The following is a 22,059-nucleotide window of genomic DNA, read 5'->3' on the forward strand; positions in this document are numbered from 1 at the left end:
CTGGTTCCCCATAGAAGCCAGCTTCCCCCCAGCTACCTCTCAGTGACCTAGCAGAGCACTCTTAAAGGCAGGCTGCAGGAAAATCAACAGCATGGATGAAAAGATAAGGCTTGATTCCTTTGGATGCAACTTAAGACTTGCCAGCTAATAACCGTTGGTAATGAAAACAGCCCATCATCCTCCCCGAGTCAGCTGCCCGGGACCATTACATGCTGGTCCCACACTGAACACATCTGTATTTCCTTGTCATGAGCCAAATTTAAATTTGAGATGCAGTTATTACTTGTACTGTAATATCAACAGGAACAATCTTGGAAGATTTAGGTGATCATAAATGTCAGCCTGCAGCCCACAGTTGTGACCAGAAAAGGTCAGCTTATTTTGTGTCATCCCCTCATTTTCTGCTGTCCCCTCAACTCCCATTCATTTTATCGCTCAGTCTCAAACTGGTTATAACCTTTTATTGAACCTCTCTGGGTTATCAGTAATGTGAGATATAATTTTACCACACATCAGAATCTTTTCAGCTTAAGATTTTGAATTTCTCACCTTTGCTTCAAATGTTAGCAATGTGTGTGAGAAAAGAACAAGACAATGCTGGGGCTTCTGAGAATGGAATAGAGATGCTAAAACAGCGTGGCCATAAATATTAACACCACGGAAACAAAAAGCAACGCTTTCAGGATCAAGCACACTAACCTCTCCGTTTATCATTTTGATACAAATTTCATTATTAATTAGATGAATGAAATATGTAAAGCCTTTGGAATGCCTACCATACACAAGCAATGAAAGTACAATACAAATGCTATTATTAAATTGTTAACCGGGGACTCTTGGAAATGAGACGTGAATTAACTCCAACCTCTGTCAATTATGCTTCAAATATCCACCAAGATAGATATCAGAAAATACATTTTTAAAAGATTTATTTTAGAGTGTATGTATGAGCGAGTATGTTCGGGCATGTGTGCGCATGCATATCTGCTGAAAAAGTGAGAAGAGGGCATCCAAGCTCCTAGCTAGCACCAGAGTTACAGGTGATTGTGAGCTACCTAAGTGTTGGAACCCAAACTCCAGCCCTCTGCAAGGGGAGTATGTGATCTAACTATTGAGGCATCCCTCCAGCCCTGTGAAATATATTCTTCATAAATCATAAAAACAGAGCAGAGAACAATCACCTAGGGATCTCAAACACACCGCACAGACAAATGCTGACGTTCACCTTAAAAAGATTCCTTCAAGCAGGGCTCAGATGGCCAAAAAACCCAAGATGGTCACCAATGTGCCAACAAGGCACACTCTCTTCCCTCCATGTGCACGGGCTGTAACACTATTACAACTGAACCCACAGGCCCACACCCAAAAAGGCACAGCAGGTTGGGTGGCTCCTAGGCTAAGGATGAGCAACACTGGAGACCATATTCGTTCTACTCATCACTGTCCCTGTGCTCCTGCCACTGCAAATGGGGAAGCCCGGGGAAGCCCAGGTCTCGCTCTTGGAGCTGTGGGAAGCTGAAGGTGCACCACGGCCTTGGAGCCCACCTCACTCTTCTCACAGCTGGGCCTCTATTCCGAGACTGCTTAGCTGTAGACCTCGGCCACAGGATGATGTGCGTTTTAAAGGTAGCCATAATATCTTTTAAGGAACCAAATAAACAATGTTCACCTGTATGCAAGGATGCCAGATAACATTTCAAAACTAGTGCCATGTTTGAAATGTAGTAACTGAAACATGAAATTAAAGCCAGGTGCAGTGGAGCACACATATCTGCAATTCCAGAATCTGGGAACTTTGGGCAGGGTTGCAAGTTTGAGATTAGACGAGACAAATTATTGAGACTCTGCCTCAAAAGAAAACAACGTAAACAGGAAGTCAAGTCTCTGGCAGAGCCAATCTATATGTTTTGAGGCAATGTGAAGATTCTGTATTATGTCTGTATATATGAGATAGACAGCAAACACAAGCTAGAGACATACAGATTTCAATCATGGGTGGTGATGAATTTACTAGCCATTTATATTTTCTGCTATGTGCTTTTCTGCATTTTTCAAAATGAACACGTATTCAGTGCTTGTATAGGAGGAAAAAAGGGGGCTGGAGAGATAAGAGAACAGGCTACTCTTCCAGAGTTTGATTCCCAGCACACACATGGTGACCCACAACTGTCTGAAAAGCCAGTCCTAGGGAATCCACTGCCGCCTTCTGGCCTCTGAGAGTACATGGTGCATATACCTTCATGCAGGCACTCAACACACAAAATAAAATATATAAAAAAAATTTTTTAATTTAAAAGGGTCAAAAATGTTTGGTTTTTTTTTTAAAAAATCTAACTTTTAAACTCTTCCCCTAGAACTAATTTTGAGGAAAAATAGCAGAATGTACAGAAAGAAATAAACCTGTTTTAAAAAAAAAGAAAGCACGTGATCACTAAGCATCTAAGGTGCTTTTTTCAGTTCTCTGGCCATTTCCTTGCTAAAACTTTGTGCTGGCTAGTTTGCATCACTTGACACAAGCTAGAGTCATCTGAAAAGAGGGACCCTCAATTGAGAAAAAGGTCTCCTTCAGATCCAGTTGTAGGGTGTTTTCTTAGTGATTGATGGGGGAGCACCCAGTCTACTGTGGGTAGGGCCATTCCTGGGTTGGTGGTCTTGGGTTCTGTAAGAAGCAGGCTGAGCAAGCCAGTAAGCAGCACTCCCCCATGGCCTCTGCACCAGCTCCTGCTTCCAGGTTCCTGGCCTGCTTTAGTTCCCATCTAGTAATTCACTGGTTACAAACTGCCATGTGGAAGTGTAAGCCAAACGAACCCTTTCCTCACCAAGTTGCTCTGGCATGGTGTTCATCATAGCAATAGTAACCCTAAGACAGAGGACCTCTCTTGATAAACGTCCTCCTTCTGCTAGTGAAGAGAGAAAAAGGAAGAGGAACCAAAGCAGATGACGAAAAAGTTAGGTCCTCTCCAGCAAATACAACATGAGCTTCTCCAAGACAGGAAGGACTCACCGGCTGTCACGGTCCCACAGGAGTAGACGTATGTGGTTTATAATGGACGGCTGGCCAAGCTTGATCTCAATGCCAGAGCGGCAGTCATCATCAATGGGGTGCCGGGAAAATCCATGATCCAAGTCATAGTTTTGAGTGTCACCATCCAGCAAGGCCGACTTCAGCTCTCCTTTCACAACCTGAGCCCCATACTTCATAGTTGCAATGTTTTCTTCAGGTACTACAGTTGGAATAGAAAAAGCAAGTGTTTGGTAACTAGGTAACGAGGGAAAGGAGAGCTTCTAGCATTCTAGCTGATTCCAGTACCTGTATCTGATTTTAAGCTGCATAGGCAAGTCTATGGAAATGAAAATATACACTGTCTACTAAGATTAAGATAGCGTTCAGCATTCGAAACAGAATGTCACTACCACAGCTAAATGTCACTACCACAGTGAGCCAAACACTAAACATTACTGAGAATTAATACTAGAGCCGGGCGTGGTGGTGCATGCCTTTAATCCCAGCACTCGGGAGGCAGAGGCAGGCGGATTTCTGAGTTCGAGGCCAGCCTGGTCTACAGAGTGAGTTCCAGGACAGCCAGGGGTATACAGAGAAACCCTGTCTCGAAAAACCAAAAAAAAAAAAAAAAAATTCAGAGAATACTAGAAACACAAGCAGCGGGACAAATGTACCCTCTGCTGAACTCATCCTGCTAGCAGGTTCAACTTAACACCTGCTGAACAAAACTAGCCTATGGGATGGCCCATACCTGCCATCCCAACTGAGGGCAGCATAAGGCAGAGCAAGCAGGTCGGTGCTCAAACAGAGGAGAAGCCCCAGTGTTAGGCACTGTTGGTCACACGCAGACAAGATTAATCCATTTTCAAGCTGAGAAAATAAAATTCTATTTAAAAGAAAACATCCCTTGGGTGTTTGCTGGTTTGCCATCAGAATCGTCTCTCCATTGAGATTCATGTCTGGGACTCTGAGGTACTCTACACATAATGCTTCCCAGGTCGGGAGGGTGTCTCCAGTGCTGAATCCTAAAACTGCCACTCTCCACGGAGGCTGCATAAACATGTTCAGAGACTGACGTTAAACCAAGGCTGTACTCTGCGCTGGGTATGTCAATTTCTTAATGTCAACTCAATTTCTTAAGAGGACAATGCCTGTCCCCTAGATGTTCTATGTAAAGACTGAGGTGATGTTTGCAAAGCATATAGTATATTCTTTAAGAAACAGGCATTACTATATTACACACATGTAAGAGAACTACTCTGGCTTACAACATGTACTTAAATCCCGAGCTCCCACAGCGCACATACAACTCGGCCACACAGTATGAAAAGAAAATGAGACTTTTCAGATGCACAAGGAACAGACAGGAACAATTCAGCATTGCAGAGATGGTGGGGAACAGGTTTTGCCAGAGTTTTCAAATGAAGACAAGACAGTGGGTCCACAAGAGGACACTGGGAGCTAAGAGCAAAGGCGACAGAGTGAGGTGAGTCGGCCAAACCGCCCAGCACAGTAGTGCCCAGCAGCTGGGGTGGGAACAGCATCATGTTCTGTGTCAACTGTTAACCTTCTCAGGACTCGGCATAGACTCTGCTGAAGGAATTAGAGTGTAGGCACTCTAATTCCTTCAAGTTGGTCCTCAGAGCACAGTATAATACCGCAGCCACCACAGACGAGAAGAGGAAGCCCCGAGAGCTCAATGGACTCCCTGCCCAGCAAGCAGCAGAGCTGATGCCAGACCCCAGAGGGTGTAAGGCTCCGCTTCTCCTTCACCAGCAAATTCTGATAGGGCTGTCACCACAGCTCTGTCACCACAGCTCTGTCACCACAGCTCTGTCACCACAGCTGTCACCACAGCTCTGACAGCACAGCTCTGTCACCACAGCTCTGTCACCACAGCTCTGTCACCTCAGCTCTGTCACCACAGCTCTGACAGCACAGCTCTGACAGCACAGCTCTGTCACCACAGCTCTGTCACCACAGCTCTGTCACCACAGCTCTGTCACCACAGCTCTGACAGCAAAGCTCTGTCACCACAGCTCTGTCACCACAGCTCTGTCACCACAGCTCTGTCACCACAGCTCTGTCACCACAGCTCTGACAGCACAGCTCTGTCACCACAGCTGTCACCACAGCTCTGTCACCACAGCTCTGACAGCACAGCTCTGTCACCACAGCTCTGTCACCACAGCTCTGTCACCACAGCTCTGTCACCACAGCTCTGTCACCACAGGTTAAGACTGAACCATAGAGGGGATCGTGTAACAAGCCTCCATGCTTGGAAACTAAAGCCACCTTCCTTTGGTACTAAAATCTATCAGACTCTGAATAATATACCAGATACAAGAGTTTCAAATGATTATAGCTGAAATCTAAAATAGACATGAAAGCTTATCACAGGTCGAGGTTTTCTTTTGAAGTTTCTCTTGAGAGCCCCCGAGCACTTTCAGCCATTCTCAACAGGTTCATTCCCCGAGAGCATCCTTCACTCCGGGCTGAGATCATCCAAACAGGCGGAGGATCCCCCACGGCAGCTGGAATATGGATGCTCTGCTAGATAAAATACAGCTCCATGGGGTTTTGTCCCTTCAAAATCCATAGTTCAATAATGAATTTAAAAGGAAAAGTATTCCTGGAAAAATTTAAATTACGAAAATGTTCAAATATAACTGTAAGGGTTATTTTTTTCATAAGTACTCTTAATACCTGCATCTCTCTATGCATGAAGAAAACTCTTAAAATTATAAAGCAGCAGCAGGGACTGAGCAAGATCATGAACAGCAATCATAATTTTCTTTATGCTATTTTATAGCCATTAAGAAAAAATTAAGTTTTATAGTCCTATAGGACAAAGATAAAAAACAATTACTAGAAAGGGAGAAACGGGGTTGGGAAGGTTATCTCAAACCCCTCCCCTCACTAATCTCACAACTGACATAGACAGTCATCTACACAGGAGGCTTCACAGGTAAGGAAGGCTTGTCACAGGTGCTGACACCTAGAACCAACACTCTCCAAAGAAAGAGGAGAGGCTGTGTAAACATGCTCAGAGACGGAGTCATAATTTAAACCCAAGTTACAAAGTGACACAATCTGAGGCACGGGGCTAATTACTCTGTGGTTTTCTGATATATTCCTAACCATCATTTGGGGACACGGACCTGACTCAGCCATCTATAATGAGTTATTTGGATATAATACAGGTCTCTGCCCACTGGAATCTCTTCACCCAGCTCTACTACCTATGTCATCTTCTCCGCCTTTTACTAACTGTCCTCCTGCTCACACAACACTCCCTTACAGCTAACTGTCATTATGACTACTTCCCAAGGCTTTAGTCTTGCTTTAACCTCCCCGTTAACCCACTCTTTGCAGGCCTAACACCACATTTCTCAATGCTGGTACTCAATACATATTCTCAGAGACACAACAACACACACTCAGAGACACAAGAAATCATGGACAAACACCTGCTTCATGAAGCACAAGTCCCGAAATTTGGGACCAGCAGAGGTAATTCTTTCACTCGGCAAATTTAGGCAAGTTACCAAGAAACAGCATGAGGCTAAACAGGACCCCACCCAATTTGTTTTTAGAGGCAAGTGTTCAAAGCTATGTGAAAACCACTCACTATACTAGACTCAGCCCCAGATGTTCAGCATCCGATAGGAAAGACACTGAACACCTTCACAAATGAACACACACCAGAGACAACACAACGATAAAAGGGAATCACAGAGCTTTAAAATGTTCATTATCATAACTGAATTTATGTGATAGATGAGAAAGACTTAAAATTCTAGTCTAGAAACAAGAAAAAGATTCATTTAGTCAATGTGTATTTTTTAAGTCTTGACTCAGGCTAGAAGACCACAGGCAAAAAAGGACACAACTGTATCTTTAAAGAGCTCAATCAATGAGCACTAGACAGGTAACCAACAATTACATCACAGTTGCAGAGACCCAGTCTATAATTAGAACACACACAGGCACACAAATTTACATACTGACTTTTACTAAAAAATTCTGAGGCTAGAATCTATGATATATGGCCTGCTATAAACATACAGAAACAAGAAATTACTGTTCTCTTCCCCAAAGTCTAAAACATGAGATAAACAAAACAAGGTATAACTTGACTTTATTAGGAAAAGCACTGACTTTCAAGACAGAACATCTCCAGAAGTAAGATTAAAAACTAAATGTTAAAGGAATGGAACAGAGGCAGTTCAAATATTCTAAGGAAAAAAGTAATTTCATTAAAAAGTTAATTTGCTTCCCCTTATTGTATATGCATAAAATTCATGGAATCTATCTTCCAAAGAGACCAACCAGAATCACTGGGCAAAAACATCTTGATTGCCCCAAAAATCTGCAATTTAGTAAAGCTTCCGGAAAAGCAGCTGAGGGGTGAGTCTTCCAGAAGCTGATGTTAGTGACCTCAAAGAAGCCCTCATGTCAATGCAGGCCTCTTTGCGCTTCCTGGTAAGTCTCAATGTATACACACACACACACACACACACACACACACACACACACACATACATATATATATCCAGGAAGAACAAAACAATCACACAGACTCTACCAGTAGATCCAAACCAAGCAGAGCTAGCTTTAGAACCATCAGCCTAGGAACAACAGTTCTGCATCAGTGTTAGACCCTGTTTCCCAATTAGGGACATGCACTAAAATCATCCTCTGAATGTTTGATGATGTCTCTTAAGGAACTGCTAGGAATGGACCGTGCTTCCTCAGCATTTTTATTATTAATTTTACTACTTAAATACCGTAAGAGTCATAAGACCCCCCCTCCTAGTCAACCATCCCTCAATGATTGCCAAACACTTTCATAATCTGTTCCTTGATCCCTGCCTGAATTCCTCCTAAACAAACAAAGAATTGAACACTGTGAGCAATGATCACAGTAAATACATCATTCCAGAACTGAGCGCCTCAACCACTCCACTCAGAAGGAACCTCAGAGATTACTAGAATTCACAGCTTACACATGGACTGCCCAGCTAATCAGTTCTAAAGAACCTTCCTTAACTGTATGAAGTACCAAATATAACCTACATCTATGACCCAACTACATCTTCAGTAATCAAGTTCTAGGGCCCTATCAGCCAATCATGGGAAAGAAGGGGAGGGACTTAGATAGGAGGATGCCAAATGAGGACACTCATCCTGTCCCCTCACCTTTCCCTCCTACTCTAGCCAAGGCGCTCTAATTGCTTCCTGGACCTGCAGGGTGTTCTCGAGAGCTACATCATTTCTCTACGGCCTTTTTACCTCACTTCCCAAACCGAGTCGCTCATGCACTGCGAGTATTACCCTTCCAAACACAATGACTTGACTCCCTAGACTATTCACAGGCTCACCACAGTTTACACAAAGTCTCTCGCTCTCCTCCCACTAGCCTGGTTGGCATCATGAAACACCACTACCTCTCCATCCAACACCTCCCTCCTGGTTAGCGTCCGTGGCTCTCTCGGTTCTTTTGTCTCTGCTTCTCCAGTTCTTCCCCGGGTCTCCAAGGCTTGGACCCTGACATCATATTCCCTTCTATGTGCTCTGAGCCTCCCTGTGCCCAGCTTTGACTGAATACCAGCAATGTGCTTCCACATCCCAGGAGCTTTACCACAGAATCCATCCAGCACTCACTCACTGCTCTATGCTGCTCAGTGAGTCCACCCACAGGGCTAGAAGAGCAATGCATATGACCCACAAACACACTGTCTTCAAACCCCAAGAGTTTGAAGCAACTGTTTACAAGAATGTGGTGACTGATGAGTCACGCAATCACATAGAGATGGGTGAAACCACATCAATACTGACAGCAATGGTCTGTTACTGAGCTTATATGTATATAAACTATTTCAGTTAATCCTCATAACAACACTGAGATAGAAAACTAGAACTCATTCATTTATTGCCAGATCACATAGCTACTGACTGATTCAGGCCTTAAAATCCAACTTGCCTGGCCCAGGGACTGGGGAGATGATAGCTCAGTCTACAAAGTGGCTACCATACAAGCATTGAGGACCCAAACCTGCTCCCAGTTTACACACAACTTTAAGGGCACACAACTGTACATCCCAGCACTGGTCAGGCGAATCCTGGGGTTTGCTGTCCAGTCGCCACTCAGCCTTTTCAGCATGTCCCAGCTCCCAGTAAAAGACCCTGTCTCAAGATCAAGTTGGATGACTCCTAAGGAATAATACCGAGGTTCACCTCTGGCCTCCAACATGTTGTGCATACATATGCATGTGCACCCACAAAGCTACTATCATTTGAAAAGAAATCTAGATCTGATAACTCAGGAAATAAGACCAGGCTGAGGACATCTATTTAGGGCCCACCAGCATTTCAGGAATGTCCCGAAACAGTCAGCAGAGGAGTCACTCCAGGAAACAGTCAACCTCACCAGAACTGACAAACATCAGAAACCTTCCAACAGAACAGCACAGAAGCAAGCTCAGCTTCTCTCAGGAGCACTCTGCTCATTAACTCTGAGAATGTAGATGGTGCTGGGGCTCACCCGGTACTGTTCACTATCCTAAGATAATAGGCTCTTGGAATCTCTGGCTTCTTAATATAGAAAACCGTGGTAACATCCACTAAACGTAATCCTCAGTTTTACATCCTGCTAGCACCAAGATCTTCCTTCCTGGAACCCAGTCAATACCTCTGTTATTCCCCACTGCTCAGCCATCACTCCACTGTATCTGTTGTGCAGATTAAATTCCCTCCTCACACGTCTTCCTGAACCCAGTTTAATTCTTCCAGATCACCCAGGAGAGCACCACCATGGGATGATTGAGCAGAAGGCAAGAAACCCCTGTCAGCTGGAGTGGCACTGTGATTGGGTGAATACCAGTTTGGAAGATGGGTGAGGTTAAGAGAGACAGCTGAGTATCCGAGGGACCCTGAGTACACCCAGAAGGCTTATGCTGCCCCATAATAGAATGTCTGCATGCCAGTTTAAACCAGATCATAGAAATCTTTGAATGGTGATTCAAATCTCCTTCCAACACAATGACACAAAAAGCATTTTATAGGGCTGGAGAGATGGCTCAGTGGTTAAGAGCACTGGCTGCTCTTTCAGAGGTCCATCTGTAATGGGATCCGATGCCCTCCTCCTGGTGTATGAAGACTAAGCACTCATGTACATAAAATAAACAAATCTTTTAAAAAGAAAGCATTTTGTAATTGTCAATTACTATTATTTCATTTGCAAGAAAAATCAAAATACTGTTATTAACATCACCCATTACTTAGAACCTCTATGTGTGCTACCTAAAGAATTAGATACAGGGCTTGGTCAAGGAAGGAGGAAATGACAAGCAACCTTTCAGGAAAGTGTCTACAACATTCTGAGGAGCATATAAAAGAATGTGTCCAGAATGACAGGAAATAGCTGTGCTGGGTTGGTGGCAGCTCATCCTGTTGGGACAGATGGCAGAGACAGACACCCACAGGAAGCAGAGCTCTGTGCTCTCGGCCCAACATATGCTTTGCAGACCTGCACCACAGCTCTGCAGCTAGAACTAGCATATGATGCCAACAAAAGTCCTAGGTGAGGAGGGGAGCAGGTACTTACTGAGCATGCCTCTGTAGTTGAGGTCCATATCCCGGCTCTCCGACCGCACTTTGATGGCATCAAGAATAGCATCCGGAGACAAGAGTCCTGATGGCCTCACGACGTTCAGAAGCTCAGTGAGGCTCATTAGAGGTAAGCGCACAGCCTGCATGATTTCAGCATGATTCTCTTTTGCATTGTGCTTACACCAGTTTAACAAGGCTAAGAAAATATCTTTCTCAGGAGCAGCAAACGAATCTCTTAAGACGATATTCAGGAGTGCTGTCTGCAAAGGGTAAAAAAGGACCATAAAAAGTCAGCGTGGAGCACGCCCACATGCACAGCCAGTCAGCCTGACCGGACCACAGAAAGCAAGCCTTTCCTTGGGTTTCAGTCTTCCTAGCTCTTCCCTTCTCCACTGTGTAATACAGCATTGGGAAAGCTGAAACAGGGGAATTACTGTGGATCTGAGGTCAGCCTGGGCTACATACAGAGTGAGTTCTAGGAAACACAGGCTATTCAATTTTAAAAAGAAAAAGAACAGCACCCTTCAATCAGACTCAGGCATTCTGTGCCACTATATAAAGCAATGAGGTCTTTCCCACACATCTATACCTGTCTTTTTTTTTGCTTTAAACAGATTTATCTTGTTAGTTTTTAAAATTACAATGCAGAGCAAGTGACGTTTGCAAACATTTTGTTCTTACTTGTAACACTCCTTTGCTCCACTTCACATGCCACTACCATACATACACACACACACACACACACACACACACACACACACACACACTCACTCATACATACCTACCTTTTTTCGAGGTCTCCTTTCTTAAGATCTCCTCTTCCCTTTATATAGCTCTCTTCCTAGCTCATGGCCTACCCCTACTGTGTTGGTTAACTTGTGTCAACACAAGCTATACAGTCTTCTGGAAGAGGAACTCCCAACTGAGGAAATACCTCCATTAGATTGGCCTGTACACACTCTGTGGGGGCATTTTCTTGATTAATGGCTGGTGTGAGAGGAGGTCCAGCACACTGAGGGCAGCACACTCCTGTGCAGATGGGTCCTAGGTTTAACAAAAAAAGCCAAGCTGAGCAAGCCTTAGGGCCAGCACTCCTCCAGGGCCTCGGCTTAGGCTTCATTCCTGCCTGCACATTCCTTCCCAGACTCCCCCAGTGATGATGGAGGGTAACCTGAGAGCTGTCAGCTGATAGAAACCCTTTCCTCCCCAAGTTGCTTTTTGTCGTGGTGTTTTATTAGAGCAATAGAAAACAAACTAAGATGGCCACACCCTTACATTTGCATATTTCTGCACATAGCCATTGTAAGAGCAACAAATGACATTTGTCTCGGAGGATGGCTTGTTTCACCTCCTGTGAGGATTTCCAGTTCGTCTGTCCTCCTGCGGCTGTTACTATTTCACTTCTCTTTGGCTGAGCAAACCCCACTGTGTTTATGCACCACATCAATTATGTGGCTGCTGACAGACCTTCAGACTGCTTCCATTTTTTAGCTACTGCAAACAGCACAGCAATAAGCCTGTATGTGCAAGTATATCTCCTATGTTGACTTAAATAAAGTCCTTTAGGTATATATGCAGGAGTGGGTATTGTTTGTAGCCATCCCTTATAAAACATCAAGAACAAAGATGACAAACTACATGTGTACATAGATGTGTGAGCACATGCATACGTGTGTGTATTCTCTGGGAACATGTACATTTGTAAGTCAGTGAGATAAGCCTAGAATTAAAAGCCTTTTGTTTTACAGTAGCACTGCACTGTCATGGTCTCAATCCTCAGATCTCCAGACTGACCTCCAGAGTAATGTTATACACACACACATATATATTAAAAAGTATAGTTCACTCAAGTCAAGATGCTTATCTCTTTAAAGGAATATACACACACAAATGAGAGAGAGAGAGAGCTGCTCTGGCTCAAGGCGGATTTAAGTGACACATTTTTACAGTGGTAAAGCAGGGGCAGGAGCAGCGCCAGCAGTGACTTAAGGACATCCACTGGCACAACAGGTCTCCTTTGTCAGTTTTCCCTCTGTGACAATGACCATAATCCCAGCTCTAAAGAATTTTCCTTTGGCCAAAAAAGAATCCTCAGTTACATTTTCCAGATAAATACAAAACCAAAAGGCAGTACACAACACAACAACAAACTTACTTGACTGTCATATTAAATCCAACTGAGCAGACCAGTCTCTTCTGCACATAAAACTTACCAGAGAAACCTTGAGAAAAAAGAATTTGGGGGGGGGGGGGCGGGGGGTTGAGACAGGGTCTCTCTGTATAGCCCTGGCTGTCCTGGAACTCACTTTGTAGACCAGGCTGGCCTCAAACTCAGAAATCTGCCTGCCTCTGCCTCCCGAGTGCTGGGATTAAAGGTATACACCACCACGCCCAGCCCAGAGAAACCTTGAAAACAAAGAAAAACGGAACCAAAGCCCTGTAAGATCTGAAGCTCCAGCAGCCAGGGACACAAGCTAGACCAGATGACTGCTTTGAGCGAGGGTTTTGATTCTTGGACCACTGTGGTATGGTCATTTAAGGACAAGAAGGCATGCCGAGAAACTGAGCGTAGAGCAGAACACACCTTGGACAGGGAGAGGAAGCCGTCGCTGGCCAGCACCTCCTGAGCATTTCTGTCCATGAACATGCAGCACATACAAGTTAACTTGGGAAGCGAGTAGAGACTGGCAACATCAAAGGTCATACAGACATTCTGAATGTTCAGTATGGTGCAGAGATACTCAGAAGTAGAGTCCTCCAGCTCTGGAAATCCGTATTTGTGAGCCAGGCTCAGGAAGTCCAGCAGCACCTCCTCCTTCTCATCAGTGAGCGTCGCCCGCCCCGTGTAGATATATCTGAGGAGCATCGTGAAAGCCTCGGCCGTGGTGTCTTGGAGAGGGATCTCTGCTTCGGGCTGCGACTCTCGCATCCCGCCATACAGTAATGCTCTGCACACCAAACAAGAAACACAGTTGGAAAAATCTCAAACATGATTTGCTGCAAAATATATGAAACAACGGTTACCAACACTGACAGATATAAATCTGCTAAAAGATACAAAGATCCAGGTCCAGATATGCAAGTGCTTTTAAATGATTCTTTAAAGGAAACAAGAAAAGTATTTTAAAACCATTTTGAGGTTTGGAGAGATGGCTCTGCTCTTCTAGAGGTCCTGAGTTCAATTCCCAGCAACCACACAGTGGCTCACAACCATCTGTAATGGGATCTGATACTCTCTTCTAGCGTGTCTGAAGACAGCTTCAGTGTACTCATGTAAATAAAATAGGTAAGTTGTTTTTAAAAACCATTTTGAATGAATACCACAAACAACTGAGCTAATGAGACAGTATGAGAATGCCAGAGCATGCAGAAAGTTGGAAGGAATCTTCTGAGAGAACAATGTCCTCAACATAAAGCTATTGCCAGTGCATAAGCAGTTTACAAAGTAAGCCCCACCATGGCCATGAGGAGACAGACAAATGGAAGCTCTAACAGGTGCGCAACAATGAGAAAGCGGATTCTGCCCTGCAGTGCTCTAAGAACTACGGGAGTGAGCCCCCTCTGCGTTGGAAAGCAACTGAGTAATATACCTATTCAAATCTGAAACACACAAACCCTTTGACTCAGTAACCATTCTTTTAAGACACCACTAGAGAAAAACATAATTCCTTAGGGGTATAAAGGAATGAGTCCAGAAACCTTGGGGACATCAGAACGTCACGATGGACATGGTTGGAACACTGTGTCCTGCGTAGGCTATGTATCATTGGGAAGATCAATGGAGATCAGTGGGCTCTCTAGGAAAACTCTGCCATGGCTCTTTCCCAGTGATGAGTAAAGGGGCTCGATGCTCTGTGAGGTCCCCTCCTATACAGCTAACATGGCCTTGCGGGGGACGGACAGGCTCTAGGACAAGGCTCAGTCAGAACCCAACTGCTGACAGTCAACTTTCCTTTGCACAAGAACAGGGTTCTAAATGAGAATCTAAGAGCACTGCTGATGGAATGGGTTTAGCCAAGTGAGCCCGAAAATACCTAAAGGATCAATATCCACAGAAGCAAAAAGGTCAGTAAGTGAGGGAATGGGTTTTGGTAGCTCAATACCATCTTCATGTTTCTGGAAATGTCTGGGTTTCTTTTAAAGAATACACTGATCACATCCACATGCAGGCCTTTTATCAATTGCTTGTTAAGGAGAGGAGAACATACAGTACTTAGAAACAATAAACATAAAGGTGAGTGAGAATTTCTATTATTAATTAAAGAAGGACCTTCAAAAGCACTTTCATAGTACTAACTGGACAAAAAGTAGGCAAAGGGAAAGGAAAGGCAGAGGGAGGACAGGCGCCAGAACCTATGGCCAGGCCAAGGCCAGGCGCCATAGAAACTGGCCCTTAGGAGGGCTCCCGGCTCTGGCTGGTTTCTGAGCTTCCGGTTTCACCAATAGTATTTCATTTGTACAGGAAGGCAAGCTGTAAAAATGTTCATAGAACTATGGTAGTTCTAGCTACGGAGCACACACTGAGGGGGAGTGTGACACCGAGGTGTGCCTGCTCTGCTGTCCCCCCTCCTTTCAAGGCCACATGCAGCTTTCCCTGGAGGACATATGAAACATTCCCTAAGCCACAGGCATCCCAATTTCTCCAAGTGAAACTGTGACTCTATGTACCAACTTTCTTATTGTAAACAGACAAAGGCTTGGTAATGTCAAGTCAAAGATAAATGATCATATAGGTAATAAGTCACTGGTGGTTCCCACTTAGCAAACACTAGATGAAGTGTAGATAAAAGGAGTTCAGTTTAATTTTTATAACCTGGAAAATTAAGGATCTAAGAAATGGCTGTCTGTAAGTGGGATTTTTTTCATTCATTAAATATGCACTTGTGTATATATGTACTTATATATATGTATATTTATATATGTGTAATATTACATATATATTATATAACATATGTTAGTTTTAGTTCTAATGTAACTCTGAAACAGTCTCAGTTAATCCTTGTTTCCTTGAGTGGGATTCCCGCATGTCTGGGAGCTCTGTCAGGCTACCCACAGGTGCTGGCTGCGGTAATCCAAAGCCGAGAAGCACACATGCTCATTTACAGTCTGGAAAGCCAGCCCACCCACAACAAGAAGCCTACCCGCCAGGAACTCATTGCATACTCCCTCCATCTACTGTGCGCAGAAGGTAAAAGCAGCACACACAGCTGGAGGAAGGTCCTTCAGACATCACGCACAAAGAGTTAATTGGTGCTGTCTGTCCCAGACAGCCTTCTAAGCCCTAAAGGGGGATTTCTCAGGAAGTGACAAGTCTAGACACTGGATTCCACTTGGTATACTTGAGTCCCATATTTTTCATAGGAAACACCACTGCTTCCCACATGACTTAAATATAAGTAATAATAAGAATAACCATTATTATTATTATACACTTACCGAAAATATTGGCACCTCGCTGCTAAAATTACCCTGTGGGCAGGAAAGTGCTTCTTTTCCACAACAAACGTGACATCACCATATTCTTCACCAATCAACAAGGCACCAATATGCTCAGACAAAATGTGCACATGATCGATTTCCCCCACTGCAGTAAAGGGGCGAAGAGGGTGGCTGTTACTCATCCTGTGGAACAGATGATAGTCACTGGCCTGTCAGAGAAGGAGTGGGAGTTAGTGAGCAAGAGGAGCATGCGCACAAAACCACACATTCTATCAGCCACCCAAACTCTCCACCAAAGGCCATCAGTACTGATTACAGTTATTTTCTTTTTGAAACAGTTTTTGATGTGTAGTCTAGACTGGCCTTAAAGTCTGTGTATATCAGGTTATCCTAGAACTCACGACCCTCCCACCTCAGCCCAAAGTGTCAAAGGTTGATTTTTAATTAACCTGCTCATTCTAAGCAGCAGCTTAAGCTGTTCTCACTCAAAGACCTTCATCGCCTCCTCACTCTAGGAAAGGAAAAACTGCCAGGATAGTCACAAATTAGCAGTGCTTGGAGCCATCACCATTTAGAAACATTGGCTCTTTGCCAAACAGCACCTCACAGAAACGAAACCCAATGAGCAGAGAATACCTGCATCCAGCAGAGACTGGTTTAGCAAAGCTGGATACAGCATACCCCACCCCACATCCCCGGCAGCATCTTTCTGGTACAGATCTAGGCATAAATTATGAACAGTAAATTTAATATCTTTTCATGTAAGAGATTTTGATCTGAAGCTACCTTAAATAATTTACAAAAACGATCTTCTGTGGTCACAAAGGTAACTTACTTTATTAATAAAATTTTAGAGGAATGTCATAGCTGTCTTCCAAAATGAGCCCATCTAGCATAGTTTCTAGATTGCCACTTCACAGCCTGGTGATGCTATACATTTCTAATCCCAGTACTTTCAAGAGACCAAGGCAGGATTATGAGTTTGAGGCTAGCCTGAGCTATGTGATAAGGCTTTTCTTTCATACTTGTGCCTCTAATGATCGGGTTGATGGTGATTGCTAGCATATCGTATTTTGAGGTACTTCTATAAAAATAATTGAAAATCAAGAGGTCAAGGTTCAATACGTTCAAAAAGTAAGTTAAGGCCTTAGAAAGCTAGAACTGTTTATAATCTTTTATTTGCAAGTGCAGAAGATGGAGGCCTAGCTTGTGAAATTTCAGAGGGAAGATTAAAGATTCTTTTTCAGGGCCGTTGCTATTTTGATTTTGAAGATTCTGTGGTTCTGGTTAGCTGGGGCTTAAGAATCAGCTGTGATTAACAAGATACCAGAACTACTAAAGTGAAAACTTTGCATTACCGGGACTATTGATGCTGGTTAGCTGGAGCTAAGAAATTAGCGGTGATTAAGAAGAGACCAGCATCATTGAGATGACATCTTCTGGGAAGTGTTTTTTGAGAGCACAAAGAGGCTGTGTTTCAGAGATAGCCAAGGTTGTACCTCGTGCTGCAGAGGGACTTGGTAATGTCATCCAGGTGGTACTGGTTTTGAAGGCATGAAGGGGTCACGCAGAGCAGCTGAGGCTCGGCACTGTGAGAGGCCATGGAAGGCCATTGGTGAAGGTGCAGCCTCAGTAGCAATTGATGGCCCAGGACTAAAGGGGTCATGCAAAGGAGTTGAGGTTTAGCACCATGAAGAGAGCCTATGAGAGGCTATTGTTAAAGCCAAGTTACAGTGGAAGACAGCAGCATTTTGGAGATGCTGGCACCATGAGATGACCACCAAGAACAGCAGCACAGTGGAGTACAGGCATCTGGAGCCTAGAAGACAACGTGTGTGCTACAAAGGGCATGGCTGGAGAAGTGACCTAAGCCCTTGGAGGAAATTCATGAGTTGGATCCCAGACATTGGATGGTTGAAGATTGATTTTTGCTTTTGATTGTGACTGTGCCCTGATATTTTTCCCTCTTGAAAGAAGAAACTATTTCAGTGGAACCCAGTTAAGAGACTTTTAATTGTAAAAAGACTTTCGATTTTAAAAGATATTGGGTATTTTAAAAGGATTGAACTTTTCATATGTAAAGACCGTGGGACTTTTAAAGTTGTTTAGATCTTGGGGAGGAATAAGAAAATAAGGGTTGAGGCTTACTAGTGATATATTTGTGTGTCAAGTTGACAAGGGGTCAATTGTACTGGCTAGTTTTGTGTCAACTTGACACAGCTGGAGTTATCACAGAGAAAGGAACTTCAGTTGGGGAAATGTCTCCATGAGATCCAGCTGTGGGGGCATTCATTTTCTCAATTAGTGATCAAGGGGGAAAGGTCCCTTGTGGGTGGGACCATCTCCTTGGGTTCTATAAGAGAGCAGGTTGAGCAAGCCAGGGGAGGCAAGCCAATAGTAAGTAATATCCCTTCATGGCCTCTGCATCAGCTCCTGCTTTTTGACCTGCTTGAGTTCCAGTCCCGACTTCCTTTGGTTATGAACAGCAGTATGGAAGTGTAAGCTGAATAAACCTTTTCCTCCCCAACTGCTTCTTGGTCATGATGTTTGTGTAGGGATAGAAACCCTGACTAACACAGGAAGCATTCCTTTTTCAGATGTAATTCAGCCAATTCACGAGGGCTTTCGCCAGCATTCAGGTCCTCTGGGGTAGGAGGTGGCTGGTGGCTCAGAGGTAGGCTCTGTATTGAGCCCAAGTAATTTGAGCCGGATATATCCTCTCCACTGGACCTCACTGTCTACAACAGTGTACTTTAATCAAATTGAAAGGCTGAAGATCTCTCATCTTCAAACTTCTACACCCAGCTCTATTACCAGCAAGATGTGCAAAAGCCTGTCTCCTGTGGGGAAACCTTCTTTTTTTTTTATTTTATTTATTATATGTAAATACACTGTATCTGTCATCAGACACCCTAGAAGGAGGCATCAGATCTCATTACGGATGGTTGTGAGCCATCATGTGGTTGCTGGGATTTGAACTCACAACCTTTGGAAGAGCAGTCAGTGCTCTTAACCACTGAGCCAGTTGCTTGGTATCACATTAGCACTCCAACAGCAGGAGCCATGATGAAAGAGAACAGGGTGGGTTGCAGGCAGGCAGGAGCACCTCCCCATTGCCAAAGGGTGGTAGTTTGCATGAGAATGACCCCCAGAGGCTCCTGTGTTTGAATACTTGTCCCTGTTGGTAGAACTGTTTGGGAAGGATTAGGAGGTGTCCCTGAAGTTACAATTTGAGATGTGAGTTCTCAGCTGTTCCTCCAGCGTGCCTTCCCACCACCACCATAGGCTTACTCCGTTGCAATCACTGTCACACTACATGTTTTCCTTTATAAACTGCCTTGGTCATCGAGTTTTATCACAGCAATGAATAAGTTACTAATACACAAGGCAAACCCCCCTTCCTCAACTGCAGCTTCCATTTCAAAGAGTCAAACTCAACCATCTACAGTCATTTGTATGAGAAACACCAAATTCAGCTTAAAAGAACCAACTTAGAAGCATGAGCAACAATAGGAAATGTGGTCTGACACTTTAACACAGGAGTTGGGGCACTGTCTATAAAGGTCACGTAGTAAATACTTTCAGCTTTGTGCACTAAACAGCTTTGTCATACATATTCAAGTCTGCTGTGGGAACTGAAAAGCAGCCATAGGGAATAAGTAAATAAATGAGTGTGTCTGTGGCTTAATACAGCTGTTTTTGTTTTTTTGTTTTTTGTTTTTTTTTTGTTTTTTTAAAGATTTATTTATTTATTATATGTAAGTACACTGTAGCTGTCTTCAGACACTCCAGAAGAGGGAGTCAGATCTCATTACGGATGGTTGTGAGCCACCATGTGGTTGCTGGGATTTGAACTCTGGACCTTCGGAAGAGCAGTCGGGTGCTCTTACCCACTTAGCCATCTCACCAGCCCCCTGTTTTTGTTTTTAATAAGATGGTGTCATTGCATTTTTTAAAAAATGGCTTTGAACAATAAACCAGTGTGCCAAGTGCTTAACTAACATCTAACATGATCAAGAACTCTAGACAAAGGATCAGACAGGGTTTGAGGTCTCTTTTCTTTTTTCCTAGTTTATCCACTGATATCCAAAATAACCTGGTCACTTCCTATGTTGGCCAGAAACTCCCTGAAAGTTTGTGACTCCGAATCCTACTCCTCCCAGAAGAAGTGTTCACATCATTCTGTTACTCCAAACCCAACAGACTTATTGCACTGACAGAATGCACTGCATATGCCTCATGAACATCCTCTGGTGGAATAGCTCTTAATATTTATCTAAGTCATGGCCAAGACTCAACCCCCTGCTAAATGACTCTGGCTGAACAATGACTGATTTTCAGTTAACTAGCTCAGTGGGATATTTACAATTCATCAGCTGACAAATCATGAGCATTAATTCTGGATATGTAAATATCTGCCTTAATGGGTTCTCCAGATCTTCACTTCTCAATACATATAATTTCACTTTGCTAAATTTACATTTTAATTATGTTTTTCCAAGTGGAAACATAAAGTGAATAGTGCTAGATACAGAAAACAGCCACTTAGTGTGGAATAAACACAATTTTTATTGGCATATAGAAATAATTTTAATTAGACCAGTGATTCTCAACAAGCTTGCCATACACTGGAACCACACAGGAAGCTCAGAAAAATGAAAATAAGATGCTTGAGCCCTCCCCCATCAGAGTCTTACTTAATTAGCCTGTGATGGGGCCCAGGCACTGTAGTCACCACATTAAGTGATTCGAATGAGCAGTGTGGAGTAGCTGTGGGTTCATGCTATGGTTTGAATGTGGTTTGTCTTCCAAACGTCCATCTGATGAAGGCTTGATCAAACAGATCACAGAACCAACACATGATAGACTCAGGAGATGGCAAGTCACCTTCAAGAGGTGAGTCAGCCCAATGGGAAGTTCGTGAGGTCCCTGAAGACTGGGCAGTCCTCAAGAGTGGAAGCCATAGCAAGCATGGGTCCACTAAGCTCTCAGGCTTCATGCTTCAAGATCTCTTTTCTTCCTCCTCTGTGTGTTCCCAACATTTAAGAGCATCTTGCCACATGAGGTCCTGAGCCAACGGCAGGATCCTACTCTTGAACTTCCAATATTATAAGCTAAATAAACCTCTTTACTTCAGATATTTCATTATAGTTATGCAAAGCTAATACATTTCACATTCTCTAGGCACACAAGTTTAAAAGCAAACTATATCCATAAGAAAACCAGGTTCCATCCTAGGTTTAGATCGCCGTGGTAAAATACCATGAGCCTAAGCAAGCGGAGGAGAAGCGGTTTTACCTCACCTCACAGTGTACGATGGACATCAAGTGAATAAGAAGGAAGTCAGTGCCAAAGCGGAGACAGAGGCCTTGGAGAACCCCTGCTTACTGGCTTCTCAGGCCTCCCTCTTATTATACCACCTCGGACCCTGCCTAGGAGCAGCACAACCTTCAGTGGACTGGGCCATCCCATATCAATCATCAATCAAGAAAATGCCCTCCATACAGACTTGTCTACAGGCCCAGGTAATGGGAGCATTTTCTCTCCTGTGGAGCCCCTGTGTCAAGCTGACAAAAAACTAACAAGGACAAATTCTACTTTGATATTATTGCAAAGTGACAAACAATGCTAACAAAGTTATCAGACTGCATATGTGTATATGTAGAACACTAAGCGTTATCAGTAAGCTAACTCATTTCCATGTATGTGCTCCACATGTATTTTCTTTTTAAAGGCCTACTGTAAAAATTACACATCAGTATTTCTAAGTCACTCATTTTCACTTAATAATAAATCTAGAAGAAGAAATAGCTAAAGCTCGTGGGACTGAGAGCTGACACATTTCACCTTTCCACACTGAGCTGCAGTAACCTCAGAACTTGATAATCGGACATCATTTTCACACGCGTGATGCGGGTAGACAGTATACGTGCAAGATGCAGGCATACAGATGATTATTTTCTCAAGTAACATTTTATAACTCTGCCACTCTGCCTGTTAAT

General features: G+C 43.6%; 1 protein-coding gene across 8 annotated transcripts in view; it reads right to left on the reverse strand.

Moving 5' to 3' along the window:
• Btbd9 (BTB (POZ) domain containing 9) overlaps nucleotides 1-22,059 on the reverse strand; it is a 367,098-nt gene that overhangs the window by 298,576 nt on the left and 46,463 nt on the right. For all 8 annotated transcript variants that reach the window (NM_172618.2, NM_027060.1, XM_006524094.4 and 5 more), the window contains exons 2-5: nucleotides 16,055-16,266; nucleotides 13,203-13,566; nucleotides 10,614-10,878; nucleotides 3,005-3,224 (exon numbers count right to left, since the gene is read on the reverse strand). In NM_172618.2, the coding sequence (NP_766206.1) occupies nucleotides 3,005-3,224; nucleotides 10,614-10,878; nucleotides 13,203-13,566; nucleotides 16,055-16,239 (1,034 nt within the window). In that variant the 5' untranslated portion in view covers nucleotides 16,240-16,266. The remainder of the gene's footprint in view (nucleotides 1-3,004; nucleotides 3,225-10,613; nucleotides 10,879-13,202; nucleotides 13,567-16,054; nucleotides 16,267-22,059) is intronic.

Source organism: Mus musculus, chromosome 17 (assembly GCF_000001635.26).
Source record: "Mus musculus strain C57BL/6J chromosome 17, GRCm38.p6 C57BL/6J".
NCBI classification, from domain to species: Eukaryota; Metazoa; Chordata; class Mammalia; order Rodentia; family Muridae; genus Mus; species Mus musculus.